A 14899-nucleotide genomic window follows, 5' to 3' on the forward strand; every position below is an offset into this window, starting at 1 on the left:
ACTGATCCACTTCAGATCAGCCATGACCTTATTGAATGGCGGGGCAGGCTCGAGGGGCTAGATGGCCTACTCCTGCTCCTATTTCTTATGTTCTTATGTTGTAAATAGCTTGCTGTTTCATGCGATCTGCCAGTCATTGGGATACAAGGCTTATATAACCAGCATCACACCGGCACTGAACTTCATATATTGCGTTGCTTATTTGTGTGATAGGCAGAACATTTGTTTGGCTTAATGCCAACACTTGTTCGTGTTGCTACTGCACAGCAGTGTGGAACGGCTACCTTCACCAGTTGCTCAAAGTTTTGAGATGTGTTATCCTTCAAGAGCAATCTGAGGTAGACTGAGTAATTTTCAGGATTGAAATGGCAGCCTTTGGACTACTCCTCATTCTGTGAGATATACAACAAATAATGATTGATCAGGGTGGCAATTATCTCACAGGATATCTTTGACTCTTATTTATTTTGGTGCCCACAATATAAGACAGGGTTCCAGATATAGTCTGAATAAAACTGTAGTGTACACTGCAAACATTGATCTCAGTACCTCTCGCATGAGACAAGTCACTTTGCTTCCAGAGATAATTCTCTGGATACCAAGGTACAACACGGATATAGCTCGATTTTACCCAGAAAATGAAACTTAATGCAAATTATCAGGTTGAAGTGATGCCTTGCCAAAATTTTGCTGTAGGAATATATTGTTGGGTAATTTGCTAGGTGGACAATGATAATAGTGCAGAAAATGGTAATTCAACTTGATGTCTTATATCTCATTGTATCTGGAGTTGGATCACAGATCAAACCTTAGAATAGTTTTTTAAAGAGAAGCTTAGTTAGTCTCACTGCTCTGCTTTTTCCCCAGCATATTCTCCTTCAAATATTCATCCAGTTCACTTTCGTTCACTGATGTACACTGTTGAATTTCTATCCAACACGATATCAGGCAGTGATTTTAATAAATATTTTCACGGGATGTTTGGTGTTGCTGTCTAGGCCAGCATTCATAGCCCATCCTTAATTGTCCTTGAGAAGGTGGTGTTGAGCTGCTGCTTTGAACCGCTGCTGGCCCTGCAGTGCTACAGTGCTGTAAGTACCATGGTGTTGTTAGGGAGGGAGTTCCAGGATTTTGACCCAGCAACAGTGAAGGAATGGCGATATAGTTCCGTGTGAGGATGGTTTGTGGCTTAGAACAAAGAACAATACAGCACAGGAACAGGCCCTTCGGCCCTCCAAGCCTGCGCCGTTCATGTGCCCACAAGACCATTCTTTTGTATCCTTCTATTCCCAGTCTGTTCATGTGGCTATCTAGATAAGTCTTAAACGATCCCAGCGTGTCCGCCCCAACTACCTTGCTTGGCAGTGCATTCCAGGCCCCCACCACCTTCTGTGTAAAATACCTCCCCCTGACATCTGTGTTGAACCTTGCCCCCCTCACCTTGAACCTGTGACCCCTTGTGTTCGTCACCTCCAACCTGGGAAAAAGCTTCCCACTGTTCACCCTATCTATGCCCTTCATAATTTTATACACCTCTATTAGGTCGCCCCTCATCCTCCATCTTTCCAGGGAGAACAACCTCAGTTTACCCAATCTCTCCTCACAGCTAAGACCCTCCATACCAGGCAACATCCTGGTAAACCTTCTCTGTACTCTCTCCAAAGCCTCCACGTCCTTCTGGTAGTGTGGCGACCAGAACTGGACGCAGTCTTCCAAATGTGGCCTAACCAACGTTCTATACAGCTGCAACATCATATGCCAACTTTTATATTCTGTGCCCCATCCAATAAAGGCAAGCATGCCATATGCCTTCTTCACCACCCTCTCCACCTGTGCTGCCACCTTTAAGGATCTGTGGACTTGTACACCCAGGTCCCTCTGTGTGTCTATACTCCTGATGGTTCTGCCATTTATTGTATAGCTCCCCCTTCCATTATATCTACTGAAATGCATCACTTCGCATTTATCTAGATTAAATTCCATGTGTCATAGAACATAGAACAGTACAGCACAGAACAGGCCCTTCGGCCCACGATGTTGTGCCGAGCTTTATCTGAAACCAAGATCAAGCTATCCCACTCCCTATCATCCTGGTGTGCTCCATGTGCCTATCCAATAACCGCTTAAATGTTTCTAAAGTGTCTGACTCCACTATCACTGCAGGCAGTCCATTCCACACCCCAACCACTCTCTGCGTAAAGAACCTACCTCTGATATCCTTCCTGTATCTCCCACCATGAACCCTATAGTTATGCCCCCTTGTAATAGCTCCATCCACCCGAGGAAATAGTCTTTGAACGTTCACTCTATCTATCCCCTTCATCATTTTATACACCTCTATTAAGTCTCCCCTCAGCCTCCTCCGCTCCAGAGAGAACAGCCCTAGCTCCCTCAACCTTTCCTCATAAGACCTACCCTCCAAACCAGGCAGCATCCTGGTAAATCTCCTCTGCACTCTTTCCAGTGCTTCCACATCCTTCTTATAGTGAGGTGACCAGGACTGCACACAATATTCCAAATGTGGTCTCACCAAGGTCCTGTACAGTTGCAGCATAACCCCACGGCTCTTAAACTCCAACCCCCTGTTAATAAAAGCTAACACACTATAGGCCTTTTTCACAGCTCTATCCACTTGAGTGGCAACCTTTAGAGATCTGTGGATATGGACCCCAAGATCTCTCTGTTCCTCCACAGTCTTCAGAACCCTACCTTTGACCCTGTAATCCACATTTAAATTAGTCCTACCAAAATGAATCACCTCACATTTATCAGGGTTAAACTCCATTTGCCATTTTTCAGCCCAGCTTTGCATCCTATCTATGTCTCTTTGCAGCCTACAACAGCCCTCCACCTCATCCACTACTCCACCAATCTTGGTGTCATCAGCAAATTTACTGATCCACCCTTCAGCCCCCTCCTCTAAGTCATTGATAAAAATCACAAAGAGCAGAGGACCAAGCACTGATCCCTGTGGCACTCCGCTAGCAACCTGCCTCCAATCCGAACATTTTCCATCCACCACCACCCTCTGTCTTCGATCAGACAGCCAGTTACCTATCCAATCGGCCAACTTTCCCTCTATCCCTCACCTCCTCACTTTCATCATAAGCCGACCATGGGGGAACTTATCAAACGACTTACTAAAATCCATGTATATGACATCAACTGCCCTACCTTCATCAACACACTTAGTTACCTCCTCAAAAAATTCTATCAAATTTGTGAGGCACGACTTGCCCTTCACGAATCCGTGCTGACTATCCCGGATTAATCCGCATCTTTCTAAATGGTCGTAAATCCCATCCCTAAGGACCTTTTCCATCAATTTACCAACCACCGAAGTAAGACTAACCAGTCTATAATTACCAGGGTCATTTCTATTCCCTTTCTTAAACAGAGGAACAACATTCGCCACTCTCCAGTCCTCTGGCACCATCCCCGTGGACAGCGAGGACCCAAAGATCAAAGCCAAAGGCTCTGCAATCTCATCCCTTGCCTCCCAAAGAATCCTAGGATATATTTCATCAGGCCCAGGGGACTTATCGACCTTCAGTTTATTCAAAACTGCCAGGACATCCTCCCTCCAAACATCTATTTCCTCCAGCCTATTAGCCTGTAACACCTTCTCTTCCTCAAAAACATGGCCCCTCTCCTTGGTGAACACTGAAGAAAAGTATTCATTCATCACTCTCCGCAACTCCTGCAATCTTAGTGTTGTCCGCAAACTTACTGATCACACCAGTTACATCTTCCTCCAAATCATTTATATATATCACAAACAGCAGAGGTCCCAATACAGAGCCCTGCGGAACACCACTAGTCACAGACCTCCAACCGGAAAAAGACCCCTCCACTGTTACCCTCTGTCTTCTATGGCTAAGCCAGTTCTCCACCCATCTAGCTAGCTCACCTTTTATCCCGTGATATTTAACCTTTTGCACCAGCCTGCCATGAGGGACCTTGTCAAACGCTTTACTAAAATCCATATAGACGACATCCATGGCCCTTCCCTCGTCAATCGTTTTTGTCACCTCCTCAAAAAACTCAACCAAATTTGTGAGGCATGACCTCCCTCGTACAAAACCATGTTGTCTATCGCTAATGAGATTATTCAGTTCTAAATGCGCACATATCCTATCTCTAAGAACCTTCTCCAACAACTTCCCTACCACGGACGTCAAGCTCACCGGCCTATAATTACCCGGGTTATCCTTGCTACCCTTCTTAAATAACAGGACCACATTTGCTATCTTCCAATCCTCTGGGACCTCACCTGTGTCCAGTGAAGAGACAAAGATTTCTGTTTGAGGCCCAGCAATTGCATCTCTCGCCTCCCTGAGGAGTCTAGGATAGATGCCATCAGGCCCTGGGGATTTGTCTGTCTTAATGTTTCCTAAAAAACCTCACGCTTCCTCCCTTGTAATTGAGATTTTTTCTAACGGGTCAACACATCTGTCTGAGACACTACCAGTCAACATATCCCTCTCCTTTGTGAATACTGATGCAAAGTATTCGTTTAGGATCTCACCTACTTCCTTTGGTTCTAAGCATAATTCCCCTCCTCTGTCCCTGAGAGGTCCGATTCTTTCCCTAACAACCCTCTTGTTCCTAACGTATCTATAAAATGACTTAGAGGGGAACTTGCAGGTGATGGTCTTCTAGCTCACCACTTGTCACAGACCCAGTCTGGCAGCTATGTCCTTGGAGACTCAGCCAGCACATTCGATAGTAGTGCTAACGAGTCATTCTTCGTAGAATCATAGAATCCCTACAGTGCAGAAAGAGACCATTTGGCCCATTGAGTCTGCACCGACAATAATCCCACCTATTCCTGTAATCATAGAAATCATAGAACCCTACAGTACAGAAAGAGGCCATTTGGCCCATCGAGTCTGCACCAACCACAATCCCACCCAGGCCCTACCCCATTTTATCCACTAATCCCTCTAACCTACGCATCTCAGCAAACTAAGGGGCAATTTTATCATGGCCAATCAACCTAACCTGCACATCTTCGGACTGTGGGAGGAAACCGGAGCACCCGGAGGAAACCCACGCAGACATGAGGAGAATGTGCAAACTCCACACAGCCAGTGACCCGAGCTGGGAATCGAACCCAGGTCCCTGGAGCTGTGAAGCAGCAGTGCTAACCACTGTGCTGCCATGCCGCCCATAATCCCACGTATTTACCCTGCCAATTCCCCTGACACTAAGGGTCAATTTAGTATGGCCAATCAACCTAACCTGCACATCTTTGGACTGTGGGAGGAAACCGGAGCACCCAAAGGAAACACACGCAGACACGGGGGAACGTGAAAACTTCACACAGCCACCCAAGGCAGGAATTGAACTCAAGTCCATGGTGCTGTGAGGCAGCAGTGCTAACCACTGTGCATCCCTTAGTGATGGACGTTGAAGTCCCCCACTCAGATTACATTCTGTGCCCTTTCTACCTTGCTTCTTCCAAGTGGTGCTCAACATGGAAGAGTTCTGATTCATTTGCTGCGGGGTGGGTAGTAGGTGGTATCCATCAAGATGTTTCCTTGCCCATGTTTGACCTGATGCCATGCGACTTTGTGGGGTCTGGAGCTGATGCTGAGGACTATCTGGGCAACTTCCACTGTATTGTGTACCACTTTGCCACCACCTCAGGGTTAGTGATAGTAGTGTCTGAGACATTGTCTGCAAGATATGATGAGAGCATGACCATGTCAGATTATAAGATAATGCGGGGGCTGGATAGGGTGGAGGCGGAGAGATTCTTTCCACTTAGTAAGGAAGTTAAAACTAGAGGACACAGCCTCAAAATAAAGGGGGGTCGGTTTAAGACAGAGTTGAGGAGGAACTTCTTCTCCCAGAGGGTGGTGAATCTCTGGAATTCCCTGCCCACTGAGGTGGTGGAGGCTACCTCACTGAATATGTTTAAAGCGCGGATGGATAGATTCCTGATCGGTAAGGGAATTAAGGGTTATGGGGATCAGGCGGGTAAGTGGTACTGATCCACGTCAGATCAGCCATGATCTTATTGAATGGCGGGGCAGGCTCGAGGGGCTAGATGGCCTACTCCTGCTCCTATTTCTTATGTTCTTATGTTCTTATGTTCCTTGATCAGTCTGTGGGACAGTTCTCCCAATTTTGGCATAAGCCCTCAGCTGTTAGTAAGGAGGACTTTACTAAGTTGACAGGACTGGGTTTGCCATTGTTTCCGGCGTCTAATTTGATGCTGAGTAGTCAGTTTCATTAAGTTGAGAACTTGTAGCGGTTTGATACAGTTGAGGGGCTTGCTAGGCCCATTTCAGAAGGCAGTTAAGAATCAACCACATTGCTGTGGGTTTAGAGTCACATGTAGGCCAGACAAAATCAGGACAGCAGATTTCGTCCTCAAAGGACGTTATTGAACCAGATGGGTGTTAATGACAATCAACCATGGCATCATGGTCACCATTAATGAGACCAGATTTATTAATTGATTTTAAATTCCACCAGCTGCCATGGTGAGATTTGAATCTGTGCCCCTAGTGTCTTGGGTTTTGCCTCTGGATTGCTAGTCAAGTGACTGTTACCACCCCCTCCCCCAGTAATGGCAGAAATGTGAACTAAATGACCTCATTAGGATGCAATTGTTAATTGGAAACTGAGGTTATTACATGTGTTATGCAAAACTGACACTTAGAATTAAATGAGTAATTCCATGGCGGTCCATACATTGTTCAACCTTTGATTGTGGAAATTAGTTGGTTAAATATATAGCAATGATTTTAGGCTTTCATAGTAGTGTTAATAAGTGGCATTGTTCTAATACTAATCATTCAAATTTGGTAAAAGGACAACTAGATATGTTTTGTGTTCCATTTGATGTAGTATAAAGTATGGGTGGAATATAGAAGTGTGATGGTAGTTTTTAATTGTATATAATTTTCATGTATCCTTTGTAGGAACAACAGTCCTCTGATGAGCTTCGGAGCAAGTTTTGTTAGTTTCTTGGTGAGTAACTATACAAGTAATGTGTATGTATGTATTTTGTCAATTATGATCACAAATAAGAATTGATAGTTAATTAATAGACCATCTTTTGCTGAGAACTCATTAATTACATAGTTGCAAATGCACATTTTTCTGCATCAAGTATTGCATAGCATAGGGATCACTGAGAATTTGAATATGACACCAGATATGGTTGTAGCCAACACGTTGATTTGTGTTTGACTAAATCTTGACCAACTCGGTCTAAGCAGGAGTTACACAGAAAAGTGAACAATATTACCCTGCTTTTTCACTGGGGTAGAGTCGTACCGTAATCCTTTAGATTTTGTTAGGGAAAGATGAGGATTTTATAAACTGGATAGGGTCAGGGTGGGATTGTTGTCGGTGCAGGCCCAACTAGGGACTCTATGATTCTCAAGTCACGTACTGCCTTTGATTCATTATGGTGTGATAAAAGTCGTTCTGGACAAAGCTCCCAGTAATGAGGCCACAACTTCCCCTGATCTCAGTGTAACATGGGGAGGTGATGGCCTAGTGGTATTATCACTAGACTATTAATCCGGAAACCCAGCTCATGTTCTGGGGACCCGGGTTGGAATCACACCACGGCAGATGGTGGAATTTGAATTCAATAAAAAATATCTGGAATTAAGAATCTACTGATGACGATGAAACCATTGTCAATTGTCGGAAAAACCCATCTGGTTCACTAATATCCTTTAGGGAAGGAAATCTGCCGTCCTTACCCGGTCTGGTCTCCATGTGACTCCAGAACCACAGCAATGTGGTCGACTCTCAATTACCCTTGGAAAACTAGGGATGGGCAATAAATGCTGGCCAGCCAGCGACGCCCATGTCCCACAAACAAATAAGAAAAAGATTGTGGAACTTTAAACACAAGCCCCGTCTCCAACCTGAATTGAAGTACTTTCCAGAACTTGAAAATTGAGTCACTCACGGTGGTGGATTACAACTGATTTTAAAGGACTATTGCTGTGATAAATCTATTTAGCTGTATTTTTAGCTATAGCAACTTAAATATATTGGGGATTTTTTAAACAATTTTTTAAACTAAAAAAAGGTGTTTTTAAACTCTGCTGGGTTGTGCGGGTCCATGGCAGATTTTACATTTGATGATATGCAAATGAGTTTGACCAGAAGTTGGGTAGAGAGAGAGAGAGACACTTGTCAAAATGCCACCATGTAGCTGTTTCATCCAATAAACTTTGATAAGTTGATCATCTTTGTACACTGGGCTTTGCAATCCCATTTGTAAGTTTAGTTTATGTAAAAAGATTAAACGCATTGATCTTATAACCTTGCTGACTCAATGAAACCATCATTTCCCACAAGGACTGTGTATTTTTTAATGATGCATTTTCTCTTTGAAGGAATGCCCAGATTTAGCTGTCATTGCACATTGTTCTTATGTCTGTAGGGAGTGATTATTTTATGGTATTATTTGGCCAAAACACTTGATCGTACATTAAAGGAAATTGAGACAGCAAGGCCTCAATATTTCATAAAATAAGCAAAATACTGCGGATGCTGGAATCTGAAACGAGCGGAGAACATCGGAAAAACTCAACAGGTCTGGCAGCATCTGCAGGGAGAGTGAAACCGAGTTAACGTTTCAAGTTTGTTTGGCTCGTCACCAGATCTAAAGAGAGGGAGAAGTGTGTTAGATATTAAAGTGTAGCTGTGAGAGATTACAACAAGATGTAGCAACCTTTGGGACAAGAGACCGATGATCTGGTGTGGGAGGGAGGGAGGTGGGGTGAGTAAAGGAAAGGCTATTGAACTAAGACAAGAAATTTGAGTGATTTTTTTTTAAACCCCACCCATTTTATGATGGGGAGAAAGGTTATATTTTATCTTGTGCAATTGCTTCAACAGCCATTGAGATTTACTTTAAATGTAATGAATATAGAAACATTTCCGTATTGCAGAACCTGTGAGATGGGAGCCTAGCTACCTATCACCAGCCACTAAAATTTAAAATCATCTTGCTTGGAATAATACTCGCCCCTGAGGTGAAGGAATAGTGGGAAAGCACTGTCTTGTGTTGTAGACTTGGCCAGCTTAATTTTCATTCAGACAATCCGACCTGTGCTAGCTCTTTGAAAGAGCTATCAAATTAATCCCATTCCTCTGCTCTTTCCCCATTGCCCACCCAATTTAAATAGTCACTTTTTGTAGAAATACGTCATAGAACACCTGCCATAGGGTGGCACGGTGGTTAGTACTGCTGCCTCACAGCGCCAGGGACCCGGGTTTGATTCCCAGCTTGGGTCACTGTGCGGAGTCTGCGTGGGTTTCCTCTGGGTGCTCCGGTTTCCTCCCACAGTCCGAAAGACGTGCTGGTTAGGTGCATTGGCCATGCTAAATTCTCCCTCTGTGTACCCGAATGAGCGCCAGAGTGTGGTGACTAGGGGATTTTCACAGTAACTTCATTGCAGTGTTAATATAAGCCTACTTGTGACAAATACACTTTATGAACTTTAAACCTACAGTGCAGAAGGAGGCCATTCAGCCCATCGAGTCTGCACCGACAACAATCCCATCTAGACCCTATCCCCCTAACCCCACATATTTACCCTGCTAAGCCATCTAATATACGCATCCGGGGGCAATTTAGCCAATGCACCTAACCCACACATCCTTGGAATGTGGGAGGAAACCGGAGCACCCGGAGGAAACCCACACAGACATGGGGAGAATGTACAAATTCCACACAGACAGTGACTCGAGCCGGGAATCAAACTCTGTGGGATTAATGGCATAAAAAATGATCTAAAAGAAAAATGGTATAAATGGATTGAGATTTGATGACAAACAGAAAATGCTGGAATATCTCAGCAGGTCTGACAGCATCTGTGGAGAGAGAACAGAGCCAATGTTTCGAGTCATTTAGCTTCAGCATTCTGAAGTCTATTTTCTCTCATCTTTATCTGGGTTTGTTGAGTTGACTTGTGTTTATTCTATTGCTACAGCCTTTTACAACCTAGAGCAGAAATAAGGGAGAGAGAGAAACCTTTCCCCCAGCTCTCCCTCAGCCCTCAAAACACACCTGCTGCACTTATGAACACAAAGTGCTCCGGCCGCACGCTTTCTGTCTGATTTCGAAACTTGCTGCTGTGGCAAATCGTTTTTGATTTCACCAGGAACTGAAGTTAACCCCTAAATACGCAAACATTTTTTCAACATGTATTTTATCCACAGCTCCCCTCCAGGCAAAGAAGTATAAAATTAAACCTACCTAAAACTATACCTTCTAACGTTTTACCCATTCAACCATAAATCCCTTAAATCTATCCTTGGGTTTCTTAACAAGTGGCTCCTTTGGATAGGCAGCACAACGACAATGGGCCGAATGGCTACCTTCTGTGCTGTAACCATTCTGTGACTCTGTAAAACCTGCAGATTGGAAGGTTACATTTTGTCTTCCTTGCTTGGGTCAGCTGGATTGCTACATTTGATTTTGGCATTTGGGAGGCCAGTAATAATTGGCTCTCACCTTCAAGACTTATTCTCTCTGACTCCCTGCAAAACTGTCAATCTGGCATTCTGTTGCTGTTCCAACTAAAAGCTCAGAATTTTTAGTTTTGGATTGGAAGTTGGCTGCTTTCCATAAAAGGATTCTGGCATAAATGTGACAATGACAAGGAAACTCTCCAGGTTCAACTCTGAAATCGGCCAGATTGCCTAATTGTAAAAGTTTTCTAAAAAGATTACCATGCAAGCCATCCCATTAATTCTCATCAGTCTATTCCTTGCCGAGTCACCAGATTTGAATATTTATATTGTCTTGGGACTTTCTTCATTTTATACCTTGAAAATAAGGCATCCTTTTAAATAAGTAAACCTGCTTTTCTATTCATTCAAAGGATGTGGGCTTCACTGGCGAGATCAACATTTATTGCCCTTGAAGCTGTTGATACACTGCTTTCTTTGATTTGATTTATTATTGTCACATGTATTAACATACAGTGAAAAGTATTGTTTCTTGCGCACTATATAGACAAAGCATACCGTTCATAGAGAAGGAAACGAGAGAGTGCAGAATGTAGTGTTACAGTCATAGCTGGGGTGTAGAGAAAGATCAACTTAATGCAAAGTAGGTCCATTCAAAAGTCTGACAGCAGCAGGGAAGAAGCTGTTCTTGAGTCGGTTGGTATGTGTCCTCAGACTTTTGTATCTTTTTCCTGACGGAAGAAGGTGGAAGAGAGAATATCCGGGGTGCATGGGGACCTTAATTATGCTGGCTGCTTTTCGGAGGCAGCGGAAAGTGTAGACAGAGTCAATGGATGGGAGGTTGGTTTGCATGATGGGACTGGGCTTCGTTCATGACCCTTTGTAGTTTCTTGTGGTCTTGGGCAGAGCAGGAGCCATACCAAGCTGTGATGCGACCAGAAAGAATGCTTTCTATGGTGCATCTGTAAAAGTTGGTGAGAGTCGTAGCTGACGTGCCAAATTTCCTTAGTCTCCCAAGAAAGTAGAGGCGTTGATGTCTTTCTTAACTACAGCATCGGCATGGAGGGACCAGGACAGGTTGTTGTTGATGATCTAGATACCTAGAAAGCTGAAGCTCTCGACCATTTCCACTTCATCCTCATTGATGTAGACAGGGGCATGTTCTCCATTATGCTTCCTGAAGTCGATGAGTATCGCCTTCATTTTACTAGTATTGAGGGAAGGATTATTGTTATCGCATCAGTTCACCAGATTCGCTATCTCATTCCTGTACTCTGCCTCATCATGTTTGAACCACTGCCATCTATGTGATGTAGGTACACCCATTGTGCTGTTAGAAAGGGAGTTTCATGACTTTTACCGCAGACACTGAAGGAATGGTGATATATTTCCAAGTCAGGAGAGCGAATGGCTTGGATGGGTGTGTCCAGGTGGTAGTGTTCCCATGCATCTGCTGCCCTTGTCCTCTGGCTGGTAATGGTTGTGGGTTTGGAAAGTGCTGTCTAAGGAGTCTTGGTGAGTTGTTGCAGTGCATCTTGTAGGTGGTACACACTGCTGCCATTGTACGTTGGCGTTGGGGGATGGGAATGTTTGTGGATGGAGTGTCACTCAAACGGGGCTGCTTTATCTTGGATGGTGTCAAGCTTCTTGAGTGTTGTTGGAGATGCACTTATCCAGGAAAGAGGAGCATATTTCATCACACTCCTGACTTGTGCTTTGTAGATGGTGGACAGGCTTTGAGGAGTTGGGAGGTAAGTTACTCGTCACAGGATTCCTAACCTCTGACCTGCACTTATAGCCACAGTATTTATGTGATTGGTCCAGTTGAGATTCTGGCTAATGGTAGCCCCCAGGATATTGATAGTAATGCCACTGAATGTCATAGGGAGATGGTTAGACTCTTCTGTTGAAGATGGTCATTGCCTGGCACTTTTGTGATGTGAATGTTACTTGCTGCTTGTCAATCCAAGTCTGGATATTGTCCAGGTCTTATTGCATTTGGACATGGAAAATGGGATTCGAATAGCTGGGTGATTTGTCTTTGACCAGTGCAGATGCGATGGGCCAAAGGGCCCTTTTCTGTGCTGTAGACCTCTATGACATGGACTGCTTTCATCTGAGTCTTCACAAATGGTGTTGAATATTGTGCAACCATCAGTAAACATCTCCACTTCTAACCTTGTGATGGAAGGAAGGTGATTGATGAAGGAGCTGAAGATGGTTGGGCCTAGGACACTACTCTGAGGAACTCCTGCAATGATGTCCTGGAGCTGAGATGATTGACTTCCAACAATCACAACCATCTTCCTTTGTACCAGGTATGACTCCAACCAGTGAGATATTTCCTCCCAATTCCCTTGATTCCGGTTTTGTTCAGGCTCTTTGATGCCACACGATGTGGCCTTGACGTCAGGGACAGTCACTCACTTCACCGCCAAAGTTCTCCAAATTGAAGGGGAGAGTAATTCTGCCATGCCTTTGCACATTTATTGGTCTGATCCTTTTGGTTTGAGATTTCAATATATAGAAAGTAAAGGCACTTTCTCTGAAAGTATTGTTGTACTAGTACAGAATGAGGATGAATGGGGTTTGGATATCTTTTGCAACTTGTGTAAGTCATTAGTTTAGATTTTTACAGCATTGAATTACTTAAGTGATACTTCCAGATGGTGGGTAATGTAATGTTAATTAAAAGTATTTTTATTGAACATGCTAGTTACAAATGTGAGTTTATTTGATGGTTGATCGTGATTATTTCCGCTGTACTTATCACTAACCATGACAAAATGGATATTGTTAATTCAGACTTCATTTTCCAGAATGCCATGATGACCTTTGAAGATGAAAAAATGCAGTTGGCTTGTGACGATTTAAAAAACACCGAGAAGCTGTGTGAAAGTAGTGAAGCAGGTGTTATTGAAACAATCAGAAATAAAATTAAAAAGAATGTGAGTACACTGTCCACATTGGGAGTAATATTCAATGTAGTATTCAATATATACCGATTAACAATAAATAATAGGGTGAATATCTTCTTACAATGTGCAAGCATGTATACTTAAATTATACAGTTAGAAAGAAAACATTTGACTCTATTCAGAATAAACTTCTGAAAAAGTACCACAGAGCATACTGTGCAACTTAGCTCTTTACCTAGGCTGCAAGTAGAGATACTAATTTCCTGAGTTCACTCTTCAACACATTCCATAATATTCCTTTTTTTATGCCCTCTTTGAGCTCATCTTGTCCACACGACTCTGCTTTCTCAACACTATTCCCATTAAACTAACCTTTGTTTCACTCTTGTCCAGTCATAACAAGAGAATCTCCTGCATTGGCTTCTCAGCTCACCACTTGCCTCTGATGTCTCCAAGCATTTATTACTTGTCCCCCTCCTATGTTGCATTGATTCACTTTGTGGCGACATCATCCAAAACACAACAGCAGGTTTGACATATATGCTGATAACCTTTCTTGATCACCTCTCTGCCTTATAACAAGACAAATTCTCCAATATCAGGGCCCAGACAAGCAGAAATTTCTTCCAGTTAATTATTGAGAAGACCCGTTTGACCCTGAGCTGAAGTTTCAATCCCACATCCTCTCCATTAACAAAACCGCCTACTTGTACTTCCATAATAATTTCCCATCTTTGCCCTGGTCCATTTGCCTTTTTGTGTCCTCCACGAAGCTGGCATTCCCACCTAACTTTGTGTTGTCAGCAAATAGATAAATTACTCGTCTCTTCATCCAAGTCATTAATATAGATTTGTAAATAGCTGACGCCTTAGTATCGGTTCTTGCGGCACTCCACTAGCCAAAGCCCTATCCTGTTGTCCCATTACCACGCCTATTGGCCTTGCATCGCTGACTCTTTAGTCATTCAACCTCTCCTGCCTTCTACCCCATCACAGCCATTCCCCTTTCTTTAAGCCATCCTCATCCCTTTCATTTATAATCTATCATCAACCAAAACGCTCTCTTCCTACAGATGCTTTTTGAGCTGCTGGTTTCTAGAATCTGCAGAGTTCTGTTTTGTAAATGAGCATATGCTTTCTCTGAACAAGGCCGTGTCTTGTGTGTCAAGAATCTCTGATAACTGTTCCCAATTATACAGTGGTATGCACCGGCAAAATATGAAGAAAATACACCAATTTATGTTAAATAGGCCTTACTAGCTTGTGTTATATGAATCCTACCCTAATTATAAATGTAAGGATATTTATACAAATAAAACGGATTTTCAGACACAATGGCAGCAGATGGATTTTTTCTATGTTTGAGTAGAGACATCATTGTTACTGGAAGGACTAATGCTGACAATGTGTCACCTGCCTTTTCATACAAAACAAACTTGACATTTCTGATTCTTATTACCAGATCAGGCAGATGGGCCTTCATTCCAACCATATGCATCGAATTACGTAGACTTCACAACTTC

At 43.3% G+C, this 14899-nt stretch overlaps 1 protein-coding gene across 1 annotated transcript in view; it reads left to right on the forward strand.

Moving 5' to 3' along the window:
* The window catches only part of ttc39c (tetratricopeptide repeat domain 39C), a 94727-nt gene that overhangs the window by 30965 nt on the left and 48863 nt on the right, over nucleotides 1-14899 (forward strand). Inside the window, exons 2-3 of the mRNA XM_078215619.1 lie at nucleotides 6936-6984; nucleotides 13278-13406. Of these exons, the coding sequence (XP_078071745.1) occupies nucleotides 6936-6984; nucleotides 13278-13406 (178 nt within the window). The remainder of the gene's footprint in view (nucleotides 1-6935; nucleotides 6985-13277; nucleotides 13407-14899) is intronic.

Source organism: Mustelus asterias, chromosome 7 (assembly GCF_964213995.1).
Source record: "Mustelus asterias chromosome 7, sMusAst1.hap1.1, whole genome shotgun sequence".
NCBI lineage: Eukaryota > Metazoa > Chordata > Chondrichthyes > Carcharhiniformes > Triakidae > Mustelus > Mustelus asterias.